This window comes from Ornithodoros turicata, chromosome 3 (genome assembly GCF_037126465.1).
Source record: "Ornithodoros turicata isolate Travis chromosome 3, ASM3712646v1, whole genome shotgun sequence".
NCBI classification, from domain to species: domain Eukaryota; kingdom Metazoa; phylum Arthropoda; class Arachnida; order Ixodida; family Argasidae; genus Ornithodoros; species Ornithodoros turicata.
This window is the reverse complement of record NC_088203.1, coordinates 60,588,630-60,604,397: the sequence shown is the minus strand read 5'-3', so window position 1 is coordinate 60,604,397 and position 15,768 is coordinate 60,588,630. Positions and strand designations below refer to the sequence as shown.

The window sequence follows — 15,768 nt, the reverse complement described above, 5'->3', positions numbered from 1 at the left end:
TGGGTATGCTAACGGATTGCTTCCATGAAGCCTTTTTATTTATTTTTTATAAATTCTTATAAATGCTATTCTTTATTTTATATAAATTTCATATTACATATTGTATACTTATATTTAAAACTCAAGTTACACGGCCCCTGTAAGAGTGCCCTTTTTAAATGGTTTGGTAACGTGTCTCTGACTGTAAAGGTAAGAGGCCATCGAGAATGCTGCAGACAAGGTTGCAACTTACATATTGCTTATCATGTCCTACATACAAAGTGATTTGTACAATAATTCCTGAGCACGGAATTATTTCCGAGGCTGGCCAATGATGTCACCCAGGACGACAAGTCACATAATTGCCTCTAACACTTTTACACCCCATGGGCTGAGTTGTGAATTGAAAGAGCACTCTACAGAAGGATAAGGTGCACCTGATTTCTAGGATCTATGCTATGCCCTAACTCTTCGGACACCACATTTCTAAAATCACCATTTCTAAGTGGCAATATGTGCTCTGGTACTTCTTTTGCGTCTGCATAGTGTGCAACCACATGGCTACTGGAGCTTTCGTGTGCATGTTTTTGTGCGACGGTGCTCATTACAAACAATATCCAGATGTTAGACATAAAATGCAGTAGTTTGTAGCGTGCCACACAACGCAGCGTGGGGGTGTGATTCAAAGAAAGCTTCTGGAAAATGCACAGAATCCCACAAAAAGTTTAAAATGTGATTTGTATTTCGTTTTACGTCTCTCGCCGCTACATACCATCGTCGACGCTGTTGCACATTGATAAATCGTTCGTAAAACTTGTCCCATAGCAGTATGCGGTTTCTCAAATACATAGCACAATTTTTTCCTGCAGGAATAAAACGCATTTTCTTGCTAACACGGCTGTCGAAACGTCAGTCTCTACAATGGGCAAGTGCTGTAAAGGGGCTAACGCAGACGCGACTTGATACAAATTGTACGTGCTCACAAAACACAAACGACAAATTCCAGTCACAACATCTCACAGAGGTTGGTTCGCAATGAGTTCGCAGCTGCTGCACTATTTACTTATCGCGGAACGGTGGAACCCGGCTGTCCGCCATCTTCAAGCACAGATACGTAAAGCCGCGAGAAGCCGTAGCTGAAATCCACTGACAAGTACCAAGTACGAAGGCGCGTACACGTCACCCACGTCACAATGCCCGTTCGGGTGCATCTACGTCATAAAAATGGCTGCGCCCATGTGTGTTTCGGAATGAATTATCTTTTTTTTTTTTTTGACATGGTACTGTACCGAACTGAGAGAATGAAGGTGCATTTTGGGGAGAACTGGATGTGGGCTCTCAGAATATCACAACCGTTTCGACTATTTGGGATATCGGCATAGCTGACCTTTAAACATAGCAGGACAAACATACACGAGTCCCACAACGCCCACTTGCATACCTCAAGCAGGCTCTAACAGCTCCCCCTAGAGCCCATAGTTTGAGATAATTCACACAACACTGGGCACACGACCAATGACAGTACAATGTTGTAGAAATTATGCATAGCCAGTCGGCCAATCAGGAACCTTAACCTTTGGCTGACCTTTCGGCCGGTTCTGGCTACTGTCAGGCTTGGGCAGTATTGAAATACATTGTATTTAAAATAGCATTTAAAATATAAATACATGTATTTAATAAACGTATTTAAATACAGACAAGAATAATCTACTTATATTTATATTTAAATACCGTTTTATGCGTATTTATATTCAAAATACACTTAAGTACACCTATCTCATCCTCCCGTATTTGTGGGCTTCTCTCAAGTTCCACATTGTTGCCTCCAGCGATGAAGAGTATCCTGGTTAGAGGCTACAGGTAACTCATCCCGTGTGTTCGGGGATTTCCTTCCTTCCTTGAAAACAGCACAATGTGCGAATGAGGGCATCGCCACCCCCGTTGCTTCAGTCTTGGAAGCGGGGATAGAAATGAGAACACCAATTCGGGAAAGATGTGATTCGTAACCCTGTTTCGTAACTTGACAGAGCCTGGTAGTCTAGACTCTAGAGGGAACCCTTAAAATGCAAACGTTAGCGGCATGGTCTGGCAGACCTTTCCTTTTAATAAATGTATATCCCCCCCCCCCGCCCGAGTCGAGGGAGGCAAGCAAGCTAGTGTATACGATTGAAGGTAAACATCTCCTTGAGTCCGAGGAGCAGCGGATGGGGGACTGGACATGACAGACAGGGGACAAGAACAGACAACGACTCAAAACCGGCAAATGAGCACGTTATTCTACATAGAGAAAGTGGAAGGAGCGATAACGAGTTCATTAGCTGGTTTTGAGCCGTCGTCGGTTCTTGTCCCGTTACCGTCCTGTCTAATACCCCCCTTCGCTGCTCCTGAGACTCAAGAAGACGTTTCCGTGCAATGGAAAGTCGGTCCACGCAAGATGCTGAAATCGTCACACTGCATCACGGAAAAATAAAGAAATATGTGGGCATTGTGTGCAGCAGAGATGCATTCACAGGTGGCTCCATTTATTATACAATTTAAAAGAATAATGTGCCTGGTTGGCTCAAAGTATTTACAGAAGCAGTTACAGTATTTAAATACTGTCTTAATGTATTTATATTTTGTATTTAATTACTTTCATAATAAAGTATTTATAGGCAGTATTTAAATACATGAAAACATGTATTTTGTATTTATATTTAAATGCCAGAAAAGTGTATTTATGCCCATCCCTGACTACTGTAGACTTCTACTAGATTTCACGCCTGCCGCCGTTACCCGATATTCAAAATAACTGAAGCGACTTTTGGCTAAGAGAAACATTTATTTGACACAAAGCACTGATTCAAAGATCTAATACATAGATGCACTGTGAATAGAAAGTCCACTGCGTTGTCGATACACTATAACCAAGTTCGAACTTGAAGCAAAGCGAACACACCGCTCATTTCTTAATACCGAGGCAGTCTCATGAGTGCGTACCATTTTACGATGAGCATCATCTTTCGCTGCTTGCAGAGTGGAAAGCGCTTGTGTGGCACGTAATCCTGTCTTCGTTGTCAGCCCTCGAAATCCGACGGCACCCGAACGTGTTCTTCACTCTCCAATCGCTCCAACTCAAGAAGCATTCCTGTTCCGCAGACTGTTCGTAAGATAACACTCCTGTCCAGAAACAGCACAACACGCGTAGAATCACACAGACACACAAACCAGCCCGTGAAGACATTTCTACAAACTGTTCTGTCGACTGACACCACCGAAACGCGGAACACAAGAAGATGCCGTGCCGGCTGAGACGTGCTATTTCGAAACTATGCTGAAACGGCCGCCGGGACGCGGCACGCACACGCGCGCGTACAAAATGCGATTTCAAAACATTGTCGACCAATCGGAGCGCGCGCACAGTCTCGGCCAATGAGATTGCAACGTTGTAGATGGGCGCAGTGGTACATATTCTACAGCCGTATCCTCGGGTACCTGAGGAGGACTGCCTCAAGTGAATGTTGGCAGTTATCCCGGTGGCGGTGCCTCTTCTTCAGCTGCCTCCCCCCCCCCCCCATTCCATTCAAGCACTCCCCAAAATGCACCTTCATTCTCCCAGTTCGGTACAGTACCATGAAAAAAAAAAGCAGATAACTTATTCCGAGACACACATGGGCGCAGCTGTATTTTATGATGGAGATGCGCTCGCCCGGGCACTGTGACGTGCACGCGACTTCGTACTTGGCAGTGGATTACGGCAACGGCTTTTCCTGGCTTCTCGACTTCACGTCTCTATGCGTGACGATGGCGGACAGTTGTATTGGGGGTTCTGCGGCGAGTGTAAACAGTGTGATAGGTGCAAACTAATCGGTATACCAGGCTCAGTGTAAGATTGTGACTGCAATTCGACGTTTGCGTTTTGTGGGTTTGAAAAGTTTCGATCAACTCGCGTCTTGCTCAGCCCCTTTACTGCAATTACCGTGTAGGTGCAAGTATCGGAGGAAATTGACTGCCGTGTTGATAGCCGTTTCGGCAACAAAATGACACTGTTTTACAGGACAATAACGTGGTATGTGTGTGAAACAACGCGAGGTTTTACGTACTATTTATCGATGTGTAACACCGGCGACGATATTATGGAACGACGTAAAACAAAGTACAAATCACAATTTATACCATTTTTGTGGGATTGTGTGCGTTCTCCAGAAGCTTTCTTTGAGTCGCACACTCCCATGACATGCGGCAATGCAATATTGCATGTCACGCTGCGTCGTGTAGCCTGCTACAAACTGCTACACTCATGTTTAACATGAGCATTTTGTTTTTAATGAACACCGTAGCCCAACAACAGGCAAGCTTCCAAGGTCATGTGGTTGCACACAATACAGATACAAGAGAAGTATCGGAGCACATATTGCCATTTAGAAATGTTGTTTCTGGGGGACCTGAGGAGTGAGGGCACAGCATAAGTCTTTGAAATGAAATCACCAGATGCGCTCTTTTTGGCTGATGGAAAAGAAAAATATAACATCGTGCATGAATTATATCCTGCTGTATAATGATACATCAACTGAAAACTCATCTCATGGGGTGTGAAATTAATACAGGAAATTTACGTGGCTGTCGATTATTGATATTGCCTCTTGAAACATCACCGCTTCGATGGGCCAGCGGTAGCACCAAAACAGCATTACCTTCGGTCTTCGGAAATATCATTTTTCAAGATGCTGCTTCCATTTCCAGGAGGAGTGTTCGCTGGTGCGAATGTTCGTGTTATAAACCTATCCATTATTACTGGGTATGGGTCGGGACGGGATGGCACAGAAAAAGCAAGAACACAATCACTAGCACAACTTTCAACATTGAACGATCCCTTTCAGCGGTCTCTGGCTTCCCGCAAATGGACCGCTGACATTCTCCCCCCCCCCCCCGCCCTGCTGAGTAGAGTTGATCCAGCGCTCGATTTTCGCATGTCTCGACATACCTCTCGTCAAGATGCTGCATTAGTTCATCGATTGCGCCTCGATGTGGCTTTTACAGCGCAGTGGCGTTACCTCTTGTGACAAGTTGACTCTCCCCAATGCTGTCACTGCGGTGCTGTAGAAGATCTATCTTGCCTATCTGAAGAAAGGTCTTCTCCATTGCCCACACTACCAACCTTCCCGAACGGTACTCTCCGGATCCCATAACGACATGGACTCTCGCCCTCTCTCTCACACAAAATTGCTTGGTCACTGGCCACATCCAGCTCACCAATGCTCTTCCCTCAAAGCTCTCTTCACCTTTCTGGATACCATAGGATTTGGTTCCTTGTTGTAAAGGGGCTCATTATTTCAATTCCCCGCATCACCACCAGGAATGGGGTAGAGTATCGCCCCTGGTGATGAAACCCCCATTAATCATCTCACAATAAGGTTGTTATTGTTTCAACATTTTAATACACGAAGGGCAGGGTATAAATGACAATCTACCACCCTCACCCACACTCGACATCACACCCTCACCCAATGTCGAGTGTGGGTAAGCATATTTCTTTAATTATGTTTTATTCCATGTTAGCACCGCGAAGCAACTGTGGCTATGAGCGACGTACAGATGTGAACAGATGGAGAGAGCACAGCAGGAAGGAGTGGGGGACAGGGGGTCTGGTTATGGTAGTAGATTGTTATTTATAAGCTGTCCTTCCTCTATTAATATGTTGAAAGTTGCGTTAGTGGTTGTCCTCATTGTTTTTCTGTCCCGTCCCGTCCTGTTCTCAGTGAGTGCTCACACTGAGTCATTGTACCAACTTGCTTAGTCGTCTACCCTTCTGAAATTCATTATTAGTTGATGCCAAATGACCCTACTCCTTCAACACAACGTCACTCTAGTGCTGTCTTCAGCATGTTGCAAACATGGAGCAAGCGCTCCTAACATACAATTTTGGGCAATCTCGCGCACTGTTCCATACGTAGATTGATTTCTCACTTTATACTAGCATAGACTCGTTTTACATATTTGGGGGGGGGGGGTTACGATTGTGGCCCTCCGGGCAACGCGCAGTTCACAGCCTCCGAGCTGAACTCACCCTTGCAAAAGCAAATAATTGGTTGGTAACAGGTTGTTTATCCAAATGAAATGTCATATTTAGAACAGAATCAGTAAGGCAACATGGCTCTTTTGAGTCTATAGATTATTGAAGCTATCTGAAGCTGTTATTCTGCTAATACTGCTTGTTCGCTGTTGTAATAGGCCGGTAAAACGATAGCTTCCCCTAGCCTCTACTGACTACATACTTGTGACTTCTGCAGAAGGACATCCTACAACAATTTGCCGGCATGGCTGTGATTGAGCGGCGTAGTTCTCGGCGAACGTCATCTCGGTTCGACGATGAGTATGACACAGCATTCATAGACCTGGACTTCTGGTCAGCTTCTATCAACCAAGGGTGGTACCAGGTCCTGGTGGGGTTTGTGGCCACAGGTTTTGTGCTTCTGCTGTCTGGTCTAGCCATTCATTACAACCAACACGTGAGCGACGGGGTTCTCTCAGTGGTTACCATCGTCCAAGGCATTTATGTCTTCCTCTATGCGCTAGAGATCCTTCTTGTCGTAAGTGCTCCAGACTGCCATCTTCTTTATGTGATAATACGTTAACGAGAACGACGTTGGCAAGGTGCTTCGCTTAGTGTACCAACCCAAACCAACGGCCAACCAAAAAAATGTAATATTCGCCGCGAGATCGAAAAGCGCCGTTAAAGTGTCCTTAAGGCTGGTTGAGAGTGCGACGGAGCAGGGCGTAAGGGTCAATGCTCACTTCGCGACGCCCGACGCGACGTCGTGTGCGGGCGGAGGAAGTAAAGGCGCATTTCCGCCGCCCCGCCAGGGCGCACGATTTTCATGTTCCTACCACAGTGGCATTGCGTCGACCAAAGCAGACGAAAAATCAGGAGTCGTGGCCTCTCTGTGTCACCTTATTGGTCGCGGCAGGAAAGAAGTTCGATGACAGTTTTTTTGGCTCGACGTCTCTCCTCTCCCAGCGCCGGAAATGTGTGTCTATTTCCGCCGCCCGCTCACGACGTCGCGTCCTGCGTTGCCAAGTGAGATTTGGCCCTAACGACGCGCATCCCACCGCCGCGCAACGCGAGCCGCCGCCAGTGAGTTCGTGCTCGGTTATTCGTTCCTTCATCAGTGAGTTCATAGTTCGACTACACTCGGCGAATCGCCGCGCGGTGGCAACGGGCGAGTACGTCAGCCGCTGCCATAGTGAGAGTAGAACAAAGCTCTACATCTAGCGGTGGCAAGCCAGCCGTGCACGGCGTGGGCTCCGGTGGACCCGTATTTCCAACATGGCGTCGCCTATTGAACTTTTCATTGAACTTACATAATACACGCTAGGTAGATAAATTATATAGAGACAAGCAAAAGATCCAGAACAGCTGAGAAGACGCGCGATTTTCTTCTTCAATTCAGTGTCCACGTTTGGGGGTACCAACCACATTACAGTAGTACAAACGTAACAGATGGGAACATAGATCGTCCGCAAAAAGAATTCGTGAACGAACCACCTTTTTTCTTTATTTTTTTTCCAGGACCTACTTAGATAGGATCGTAGATCCTATTGAAGTAGGTCCTGATTTTTTTTTTATTGCACACCTTCGGAGACGCGTCTTTCCTTCACCCCCAATGTGAGAGGGTGAAAGAGCAAGCTATCGCCTCTTGCGTCCTGCAAAAAGATTACAAGAAAACAGAAAATACAACCCAAGATAAGGGCAGTTCCGATAGCGTCACCCGATACATTTGTTTTTGTTTTGTTTCCGCAAGGTAAAGCTCGTCTTCGACACATGAGGCGGCACTGTGCTCCTTCACACTCTCGCATTGGGAGTGAAGGAAAGACGCGTCTCTGGAGATCCGCAATGAACAAAATCAAGAAAAAAAATGGTGTTCCTTCATGAATTTTTTGCCCACGATCCATCGAATGGATTTTTGTGCTGAAAATGGCTACGGTATCAGATGACCGAAGGGACCAGATGTTCTCATTGGAACAACTTCGTAGCTTCTATAATTATAGAACGTGAAGAAAAACAATGTGCAAGTTTCCGGCGATGCAGAATCAAAAATAATAAAGACGGTTAAGAGCATCAACTGTTTACTATATACACATTAAAACCAATAATTTCGTGCAGTAGGCTGCACTTCTTCAGGTTCAAACCTTTACTTTCTTATTTCTTTACAAAACTTTTATTTCTTCCCGTTTTCGTTCCCCCTGCTTTCTCCCTGTCAAGGGATGAATAAGGGAGGACCTCGATATTCAAGGTCGTGAAACCCCCGTTCTCGAAATTCATGTTCTGGAAACAAGGAAAACCATGGGAAATGCTGCTTTGTAAGATGATATGCCGCGATTAAGAACATAACATCACTATTTAACCACTCGAATTCAGGGGCTTTCTATATGTGTCCAAGTCGTCGAACGAAAGACACATTGTAGCAGCCATTTTGCCTAGCAGAGCGGCATGTTGGTTAGTTAGTTGTGTGCTTGCAATATTATGGCTGGGTTAGTCACAGTTTGCCGTTGGCAGTTTTCCGCTCGCGACATGTGCATTTTATGGTCAGCTAAAATTTACTCTACTCACGTGTTGTTTCAGTGCACGCTGATATGTCGGCGGACGCAAACTTAACCGGCGTTGTCGGTCACTATATATGGTGGATAAAACTGATGCACAATATGGTGACAAAACAAATGGCGCTGACCACAAATGAGCTCAAACTTGCGTGTCTGCGTCGTCCACATTTGTAGTCTGCATCGGCCAATTCTCGCTTAGCTCGATAATTGGTAAGGTGACCATAAATTGTGGTGGTGTTATGACACTGCTTGGCTATGTTGGTGTGTAACTCAGGCAATAAATGTTCAACTCCTGATGCCACGATGTGCCGGCGACGGCATATTGCGATAGATTTCACTGGATTGTATCTGACAACGTATGGGCAAGAACACTCCTCCAGCTGAATAAGGAATTAACTGAATGGCTAACAAAGTTGCTAGTCGAAGTGAGAGGCACTAGTGATCATAGCGAATTAGTGATATAGCAAATATTGATACAGTGACATAGCGAACGGAATTAGTGATCATAGCGACGCAGCGATCATTTTGAGGTGTGAACTGAAGCAGCGCTTAAGCTGGATTCACACATGCGTTTTTTGAAGGCGTTCCGCGTTCGCGGCGCCGCGAAACGCGAGCCGCGGAGCATTTCCAGTCTCTTTTCGAGAATCGCTTTGTGCTGCAGCTTCGGAGGGCAGAAACGCGAACGCTTTTCATCCAGCCAATCGGAGCGCTCGGAGGGGTGGAGGTGGCCTCCTTTTTTGCGCCGGCGGGCAACGGCGGGCCTCCCGATACCGCGCTGGGATCTTTTGTCATTTGTGCGTGTGTGTGTGTGTGTGTTTGGTGCTACCGCGTGAGTAAATTCCTTGTCACCAATAGTGTTTGGTGTCTGAGGTATCAAAGATGAGCTGGGAATTTGCGCAAACCACGGAATCGACGAAAATAAATACGACTTGTGTGTGGCGGTGTGTTGGTCGTCGGTAGGTAAACATGTGTCTCGCTTCTTCTGCCGTTCTTTCTCTGCTTTGTGTCACGTCTGCCGTTCCAACGATTGATGATTCCAGCTGAAATGCTTCACGATAACTGTAAAATGGATTACATGCTTCACAATGTAAATTTTGAGGAAGAGAGCTGGAAGTGTCGGTACGATCCTGACGTAGCAACAACAACAAAGCGCGTTTTCATGATGGCGGCTCGGCTATGTGTGACAGGCCCCTCTCGGCGGCGCCGCGAACGCTGAGGCGGCGCCGCTTTTTGAAACGCATGTGTGAATGCGCCCTTAGTGCTGCACTGTGTTTATACGTATTCCGCCAACAAAACAACAAACTGTCACCACGATAACGAACAGCATACAAAACACAGACACGGACAGAACAGCGTTCAACTGGCACTTGAAGTTTATTTTCATAATCTACCTACTCCGGAAGGTCGCTTTAGGGAAAGCAAGGTCGAGCGGGGAGAGTTGACCGATTTTTGGTTGCCTTTGCTCGGGGAGTTGAATGAGGATGGCCTCCACAACCTCACGGCCTAACCTTGCACAGTGTTTGTAGAGCAATCTTCGTTTACTGTATCTGCTAAACCAAAGAAAAAAGCAAAAAGAAACCTCTTCCACCGTTGCAGCGGGGTTCCGAGTGAAAAATAGCAGACGACGTTCTTCGAAACCAATCAGCGGCTCCACTTTTCCGACGTCAAAAAGACGCTCGACGGCTCGTTCCGGGTATTGCCACCGTTGCGCACGGTCGCGCTTTTCAAAATCGAATTCTGCGATATTTGTGCACCTGTTGATAGAATTACTTCGCATGGTGCGTTTTAATAAGCTTACGAACCACTTGGTTAAAAAAAATGGTAGTGATTAAAGTGCTTTCCGAGCTCCTTTAAGGAGTGGCCTTTAGCATATGCTGAAGGGCTTAAAATCTGAGTAAACTGGTACCGGGTATGGTAATGGGGGACATCTACAGCCAGAGAAATCACGCGTCGAAGTTGGAACAAAACTGCGCGAGAGAGCACGTTCGCCATATTTATAGCACAGAGCCTTGCACCTGCACGCCAAAATTTGCGCTCGGACTGCTGGTATGTATAGGGATAATAAAGCATAAAAAATTTCACAACAATATCTTTTAAAACTCGAGATATATACGCGTGCAAAAATGGCAAAACTGGAACACTCGAATTCAGGACAGGATGTTCTCAATTTTTTGCACGAAAGCTATTCGGTAAAAATAATTCATTTTACCACTGTTGATCTCTTACGATGAGCTTCTAAATATAAAAAATAATGAAAATCCAGGAGGTCGATGGGACCTCCCTGCTTTATCTAATGTGAAACCCGCCAGTTGCCATATATGACTGTTATTGTTTTCGTTGCGCTGCGCCGAATTGCGTCAGACTATGATCCCGGTAGAATGAGGAAGCGTGGCGTAGCGAACGCTGGCTGTCGGCGCGTAATGCGGCCGGCAATGGGCGAAGACTACGTCGGACTCTAAAGCAGCCTTTAGTCGGGATGCGTGCCTGGAGCACTACTCTCACTTTGGTTGTCGTGCTCGCAACCTCCGTGTAAGCGAAGGCAGTCAGTTTTGAAGGAGACATCAAGTTTTGTAAACCGTTTCGAAATGAATTAAAATTATTTACTGGAGTTATGCTGTTCCTGAATGCAGCTCCAACACCTCGTTGTTTGTTTGAGTGTGACAGTGGTGTTCTGTTTGTCAAACAAAATACGGAGATTCTGTCAATTTAATTTTGTGATATACAAGTTTGCTAACAGAACCATGTCACAGTAATGGATACCAGCGCAATAGATTATAGGTAAGTACTTCGATTTGCCTTCAGCGAACCCAGTTGATTTGAATAAATATTGCTAGATGATGAAAAAGCCAAACACTCCGATTTCCGCTTAAATATTCGAGTGAAACTAACGTATGAAATGCACGAGCGAATGAAGAGAAGAACTGCAGCAATCGAAACGTGTGAATCCGAACCTGTTCATTCAGTCCCACTTTACAGTACTCTGGGATAGGCTTTTTGTAGCTTCCGAGACATGTTTTATTGTTGTTTCCGAGCACACCCGGGAACACCATTATAAGGGGAGTTTTTCTTGTGTATTCATTTAATTTTTTTTTTAAATAAACTGCGAGGGGAGCAAAGATCCCATTTCTGGAGGCGGGTTATGCGGCCGGACGGTCGTCCTGTCGGAAAGTGTTTGTAACTACTGGACGACTAATTACATAAAATTCATTATTTAACTTATTAATTAGATGTTGTTTGGGAAATGACAGAATTGGAGCCAGTCCCTTTCAAAGTCATTGTCCTTGCTGAACAGCCTGAGAAACGATCGTACTTTGAGATATCAATTGCCAGATTTCACTAAACAAGTGAGCCGAGACCAGGACTACTACTACTCAAGCGCAGAAAGAGCAACAGGCATTCTACGTGAGAGTGTCACGTGCTTTGGAGCGATGGAGCTGATTAGAATGGGCGCTAATCTTTTGACCAGACAGACCGCTACATATATAAGGCGAAGGTCGTGTCGTTTCTGCGCTCGAGAAGTGCGTAATTCTGGTTTCCGCTCATCTGCATGGCTCAAGGCACGTTCGCTTATTCTGCTATCTCGCATTTCCCGGAAAACGTCTAATTAATAAGTGGTTTAATAAATTTGAGCTAATTATTCGTCCAGTAGTTGCATACGCTGTCCGGCAGGATGTCTGCCTGTGGCCGCATAACCCGGCTGCCAAAATGGCATCAGCGCTACTATCGCACCTTTTTATGGAAAATTATAACGAATAAAAAAAACGCCCTCTATATTTGTTCCTTATCAACGGACCAGCCACTGAAACCAAGCACTTCATTCTGTTCCATTGCGAACGCGTAGCTAGTAGTACTTCAGGCAAAGGTAATTCATCTTATATAGGTACGTGGTGATCTCATTACATCTTTAGTAGCGTGGCAGCAGTTTCAGCAGTACTGTGTCCAATCAGAGATTGAAACTGTCACACAGCAGGAATATTCAACAAACATTATTACTAGATGATGCCAGATTTAGCCCTATGTTTTTTATACTGATCCAATGGTGATGTCTTGCGCTGTTACGCACTGCTGTCTTACACACTTGTAGATGCAGACTGCACGTACTTGACTGCACGCTGCTTTAGGTGATCATGAGGTAGCTTCGGTGCCAGCAATAGTACGGCACTGTTTAGCTCTTCTGTTATCTGAACCTAACTTCAGAAACCGAAAGGAAATATTATGCAAGCGACTATAAGAGAAACACACTTGCAACAAATATATCTGTAGTTGATATATTGAAAGTGACAGGTTACATACTATGTATAGGTATATGAGATACGATAAGCTACATGTGAACTCTTCGCTGACGGCCCTCCGAATCGGAATAACCACCTTTCGATGTCTTGAGCCCCGGTACGGACTTTGCCCGGCGGCTCCACCTCCTTCTCCTGCGTTCGAGTGGCGCCCAGTGAATATGATTCAACATTCGGCCATCATTTCACTCGATCGCCGCGATCGACAATCTCAATCGGTCGTCTGACGTTGCGCCAAGCGCGCGCGCGGAACGTCAAACCTCCACCATTCCTTCTACTGATGAGTCATGAGAGCCAGATGATTCGTCGCGTGCTATTTCAAACTTCTTGAGCTTGTCAATAGGTACCACGCCGCGATAACGTCGGCCAGTTCCTTGGGTTCCTTCAATGCGGCACCTATCATGTGGCATCCTTTCGGTGGTGGCGTATGGCCCTCTCTATTTCTCCTGCAGTTTCCGTGACTCTCCCGAAGCCACGTGTTCTCTTTCAACAAGGACCAAATCGCCAAGAGCAAATGACGGTACTCGGCTTTGTGTTTTGTTGTACGCAACTTGCTGCCGCTGTTGATCCTTTCGCATGTGGTCAAATGTCCGCTATGAAAGGCGATATGGCCCGTAAGTTAGCGGAGTATCGCTGGCGAGGGTGATATTGATTTCTGTTACATTGGCGCATCCTATCTCTGCCGTGGTTGGGGCAAAATGGGCTCTGAATTTGTTAAGCACTGATAAAAGTTCGTCGGCCAGAGATGCGCCGACGTCCAGCTCAGTGCAGTGATTGAGTCTGGCGTTATAACCTCGTTGCAGAAGAATGGCTTTTGATTTTGTCGTATCCTCCTCCATGCACCACTGTCCGCGCACGAACCTTCTTCCCTCGTTGACACACAGTTCCTGTTCCACACAGTTAGAAACGTTTGCCACTGGTAGTGTGGACTCGTCGTGCTTATTCTTGTGGAGCACAACAAGCAATATGCAGTGCTCAAGACCTTGGTGTCCTCGACACTGGTTGTCGATATTGATATCATCGTGAACGTCTTTCACACACAGTCCAACGAATCCGACATAGTTTAGTGGAATCACCGCAGTTTCTTTCGCCCACAGGCTTACAAGCGTCGGAATGTGGATACTATCCGTCGTCGCTGGTCGTTGCTCGTGTCGTCGTCGTTGCTCGGTGAATGGGTGCCCAATGAGTAAGGGTACAAGCTGGACGTTGTCAGGAACGATGTAGACGTCCACTTCAGCTGTAACTTCATCTACATTGAGTTGGACGCGCGTACGTCCCAATACAGCCGTCTTTCCAGCGCCGTAGCCATTAATGAATAATGGCCTGTACTGAGTATTGCACCGAACTTTCAGCCTGTCCGCATTACTTTTTCGTAGTGTTATGCACTGACTTCCCATGTGAATAAATGATTTATCTTGTTTACCGTTCAGCATCGCGGTCATAAAATACTTTGTCGTGCGTGCGTTATTCCTGTCGTCAGTGGAACATTTCTGTTTGGGCACAGCCATATGGTTTTCTTGTTCAGTTGTCTTCGGCTGGCTGTAACTGTCTTCGTCGCTGCAAGTTGTCAGCGCCGTCATGGGCTTAGAACGGGGTTTCTTTGCACAGTCTTTAGTGTCACAGCGTTGTGTTCTTTGCGGTTTCGGACAATCACCCGAATAATGTCCATACGGGGAGCATTTGAAGCAAAGAGTAAAACGACGATAAAACCTGAGATACGGGAATGAAAAGAGACAACACAACACGTTCTCAATTGACGTTCTCAATTTTGAGAACGTGTCGTGTTGTCTCTTTTCTGTTCCATGTCTCAGGTCTTATCGTCGTTTTACAATGTCCCAGCTCGCCTGCACCCTTGCACTTCTACCATTGAAACAAAGAGGCTCGCTTTTATCGTTGATTCTTGGTGTCTTCGTTTTTCCGACCGATTGCGCCTGTTATATATTTCAGTTCATGTCTCATGTTAATCAATCCCGTGTGGGCGGAATTTCTGACTGAAACTGCGTTCTCAACCTGGCGCCGAATCGGGGGATCATAACATGTAAAGAGTGCAAAAGGAATGCATGAATGCAACAAAGTACGATAGGATGTGGTACTCCCTGTGATTAACGAGAGACCGCCATCGGGCCCCGGGAGGCCGAATTCCTGCCTGGCGGCGAATGTCTTGTTGCTTTTGACAATGAGCCCCTGTAAGGTCAACCGCAATCCTCCGCCTCACATAATGGACCGACATTTCAGGTGTACTCCATGGGAATGTTTAAGATCGGCAGCGATGCCTGGCGGCGACTTGACCTAATTATTTTTGGACTAATCGTCGCCGAATTTGTGCTTACCAGCTTCGTGACAGTGAACATAGAGAGCAAGGCGTACGCACTGTTTCTCATGTACAGCTTCATCCTGCTAATAATGTGTCGAACTGTAAAGACGCTGCAAAAACGGGTGGTAAGTAATTATCAGAGCATCTGTAGCAAGGTGATGTTGTGAAACGGAATAAGCCTACACTCTAAATCCTGTGACGGACACGTGCCGGTTAAAAAAGTTCCCTCAGAAAGTACAGCCTGTACACAGTCGTCTGGAAACAACCGTAACAGTTATCAAATAGCAAGCATAGCGATCCCCATTGCCAAATTTCAGCTGGTACAAAGCCGTCACGTCGGTATGAAATGGCTTTGTGCCCGCTGAATAATATGTGTGCCTCCTGAGCCGTGTACTCGTGTGCTTATTGAATAATGCGTGTGCCGGCTGAATATGGGTACCTTCGTTGGAGCGTACTACGTTGCTCCGCGCTCCGCCGGTGAAGAGTGACATGGCACTGTGTATTCTTCCGCAGTGCATTCTTCGTGCTTTCTTGCCCGTTGTCTGCGCTGCAACCTCGCCTTTGAGAAGGATGATAACCGTGCTTTTTAAGTACAGGTTTAATATT

General features: G+C 46.0%; 1 protein-coding gene across 2 annotated transcripts in view; it reads left to right on the top strand.

The window, feature by feature from the left end:
- LOC135387179 (sperm-specific sodium:proton exchanger-like) overlaps positions 1 to 15,768 on the top strand; it is a 207,770-nt gene that overhangs the window by 109,751 nt on the left and 82,251 nt on the right. For both annotated transcript variants that reach the window (XM_064616520.1, XM_064616521.1), the window contains exons 9-10: positions 6,249 to 6,548; positions 15,084 to 15,287. In XM_064616520.1, coding sequence (XP_064472590.1) covers positions 6,249 to 6,548; positions 15,084 to 15,287 — 504 coding nt within the window. The remainder of the gene's footprint in view (positions 1 to 6,248; positions 6,549 to 15,083; positions 15,288 to 15,768) is intronic.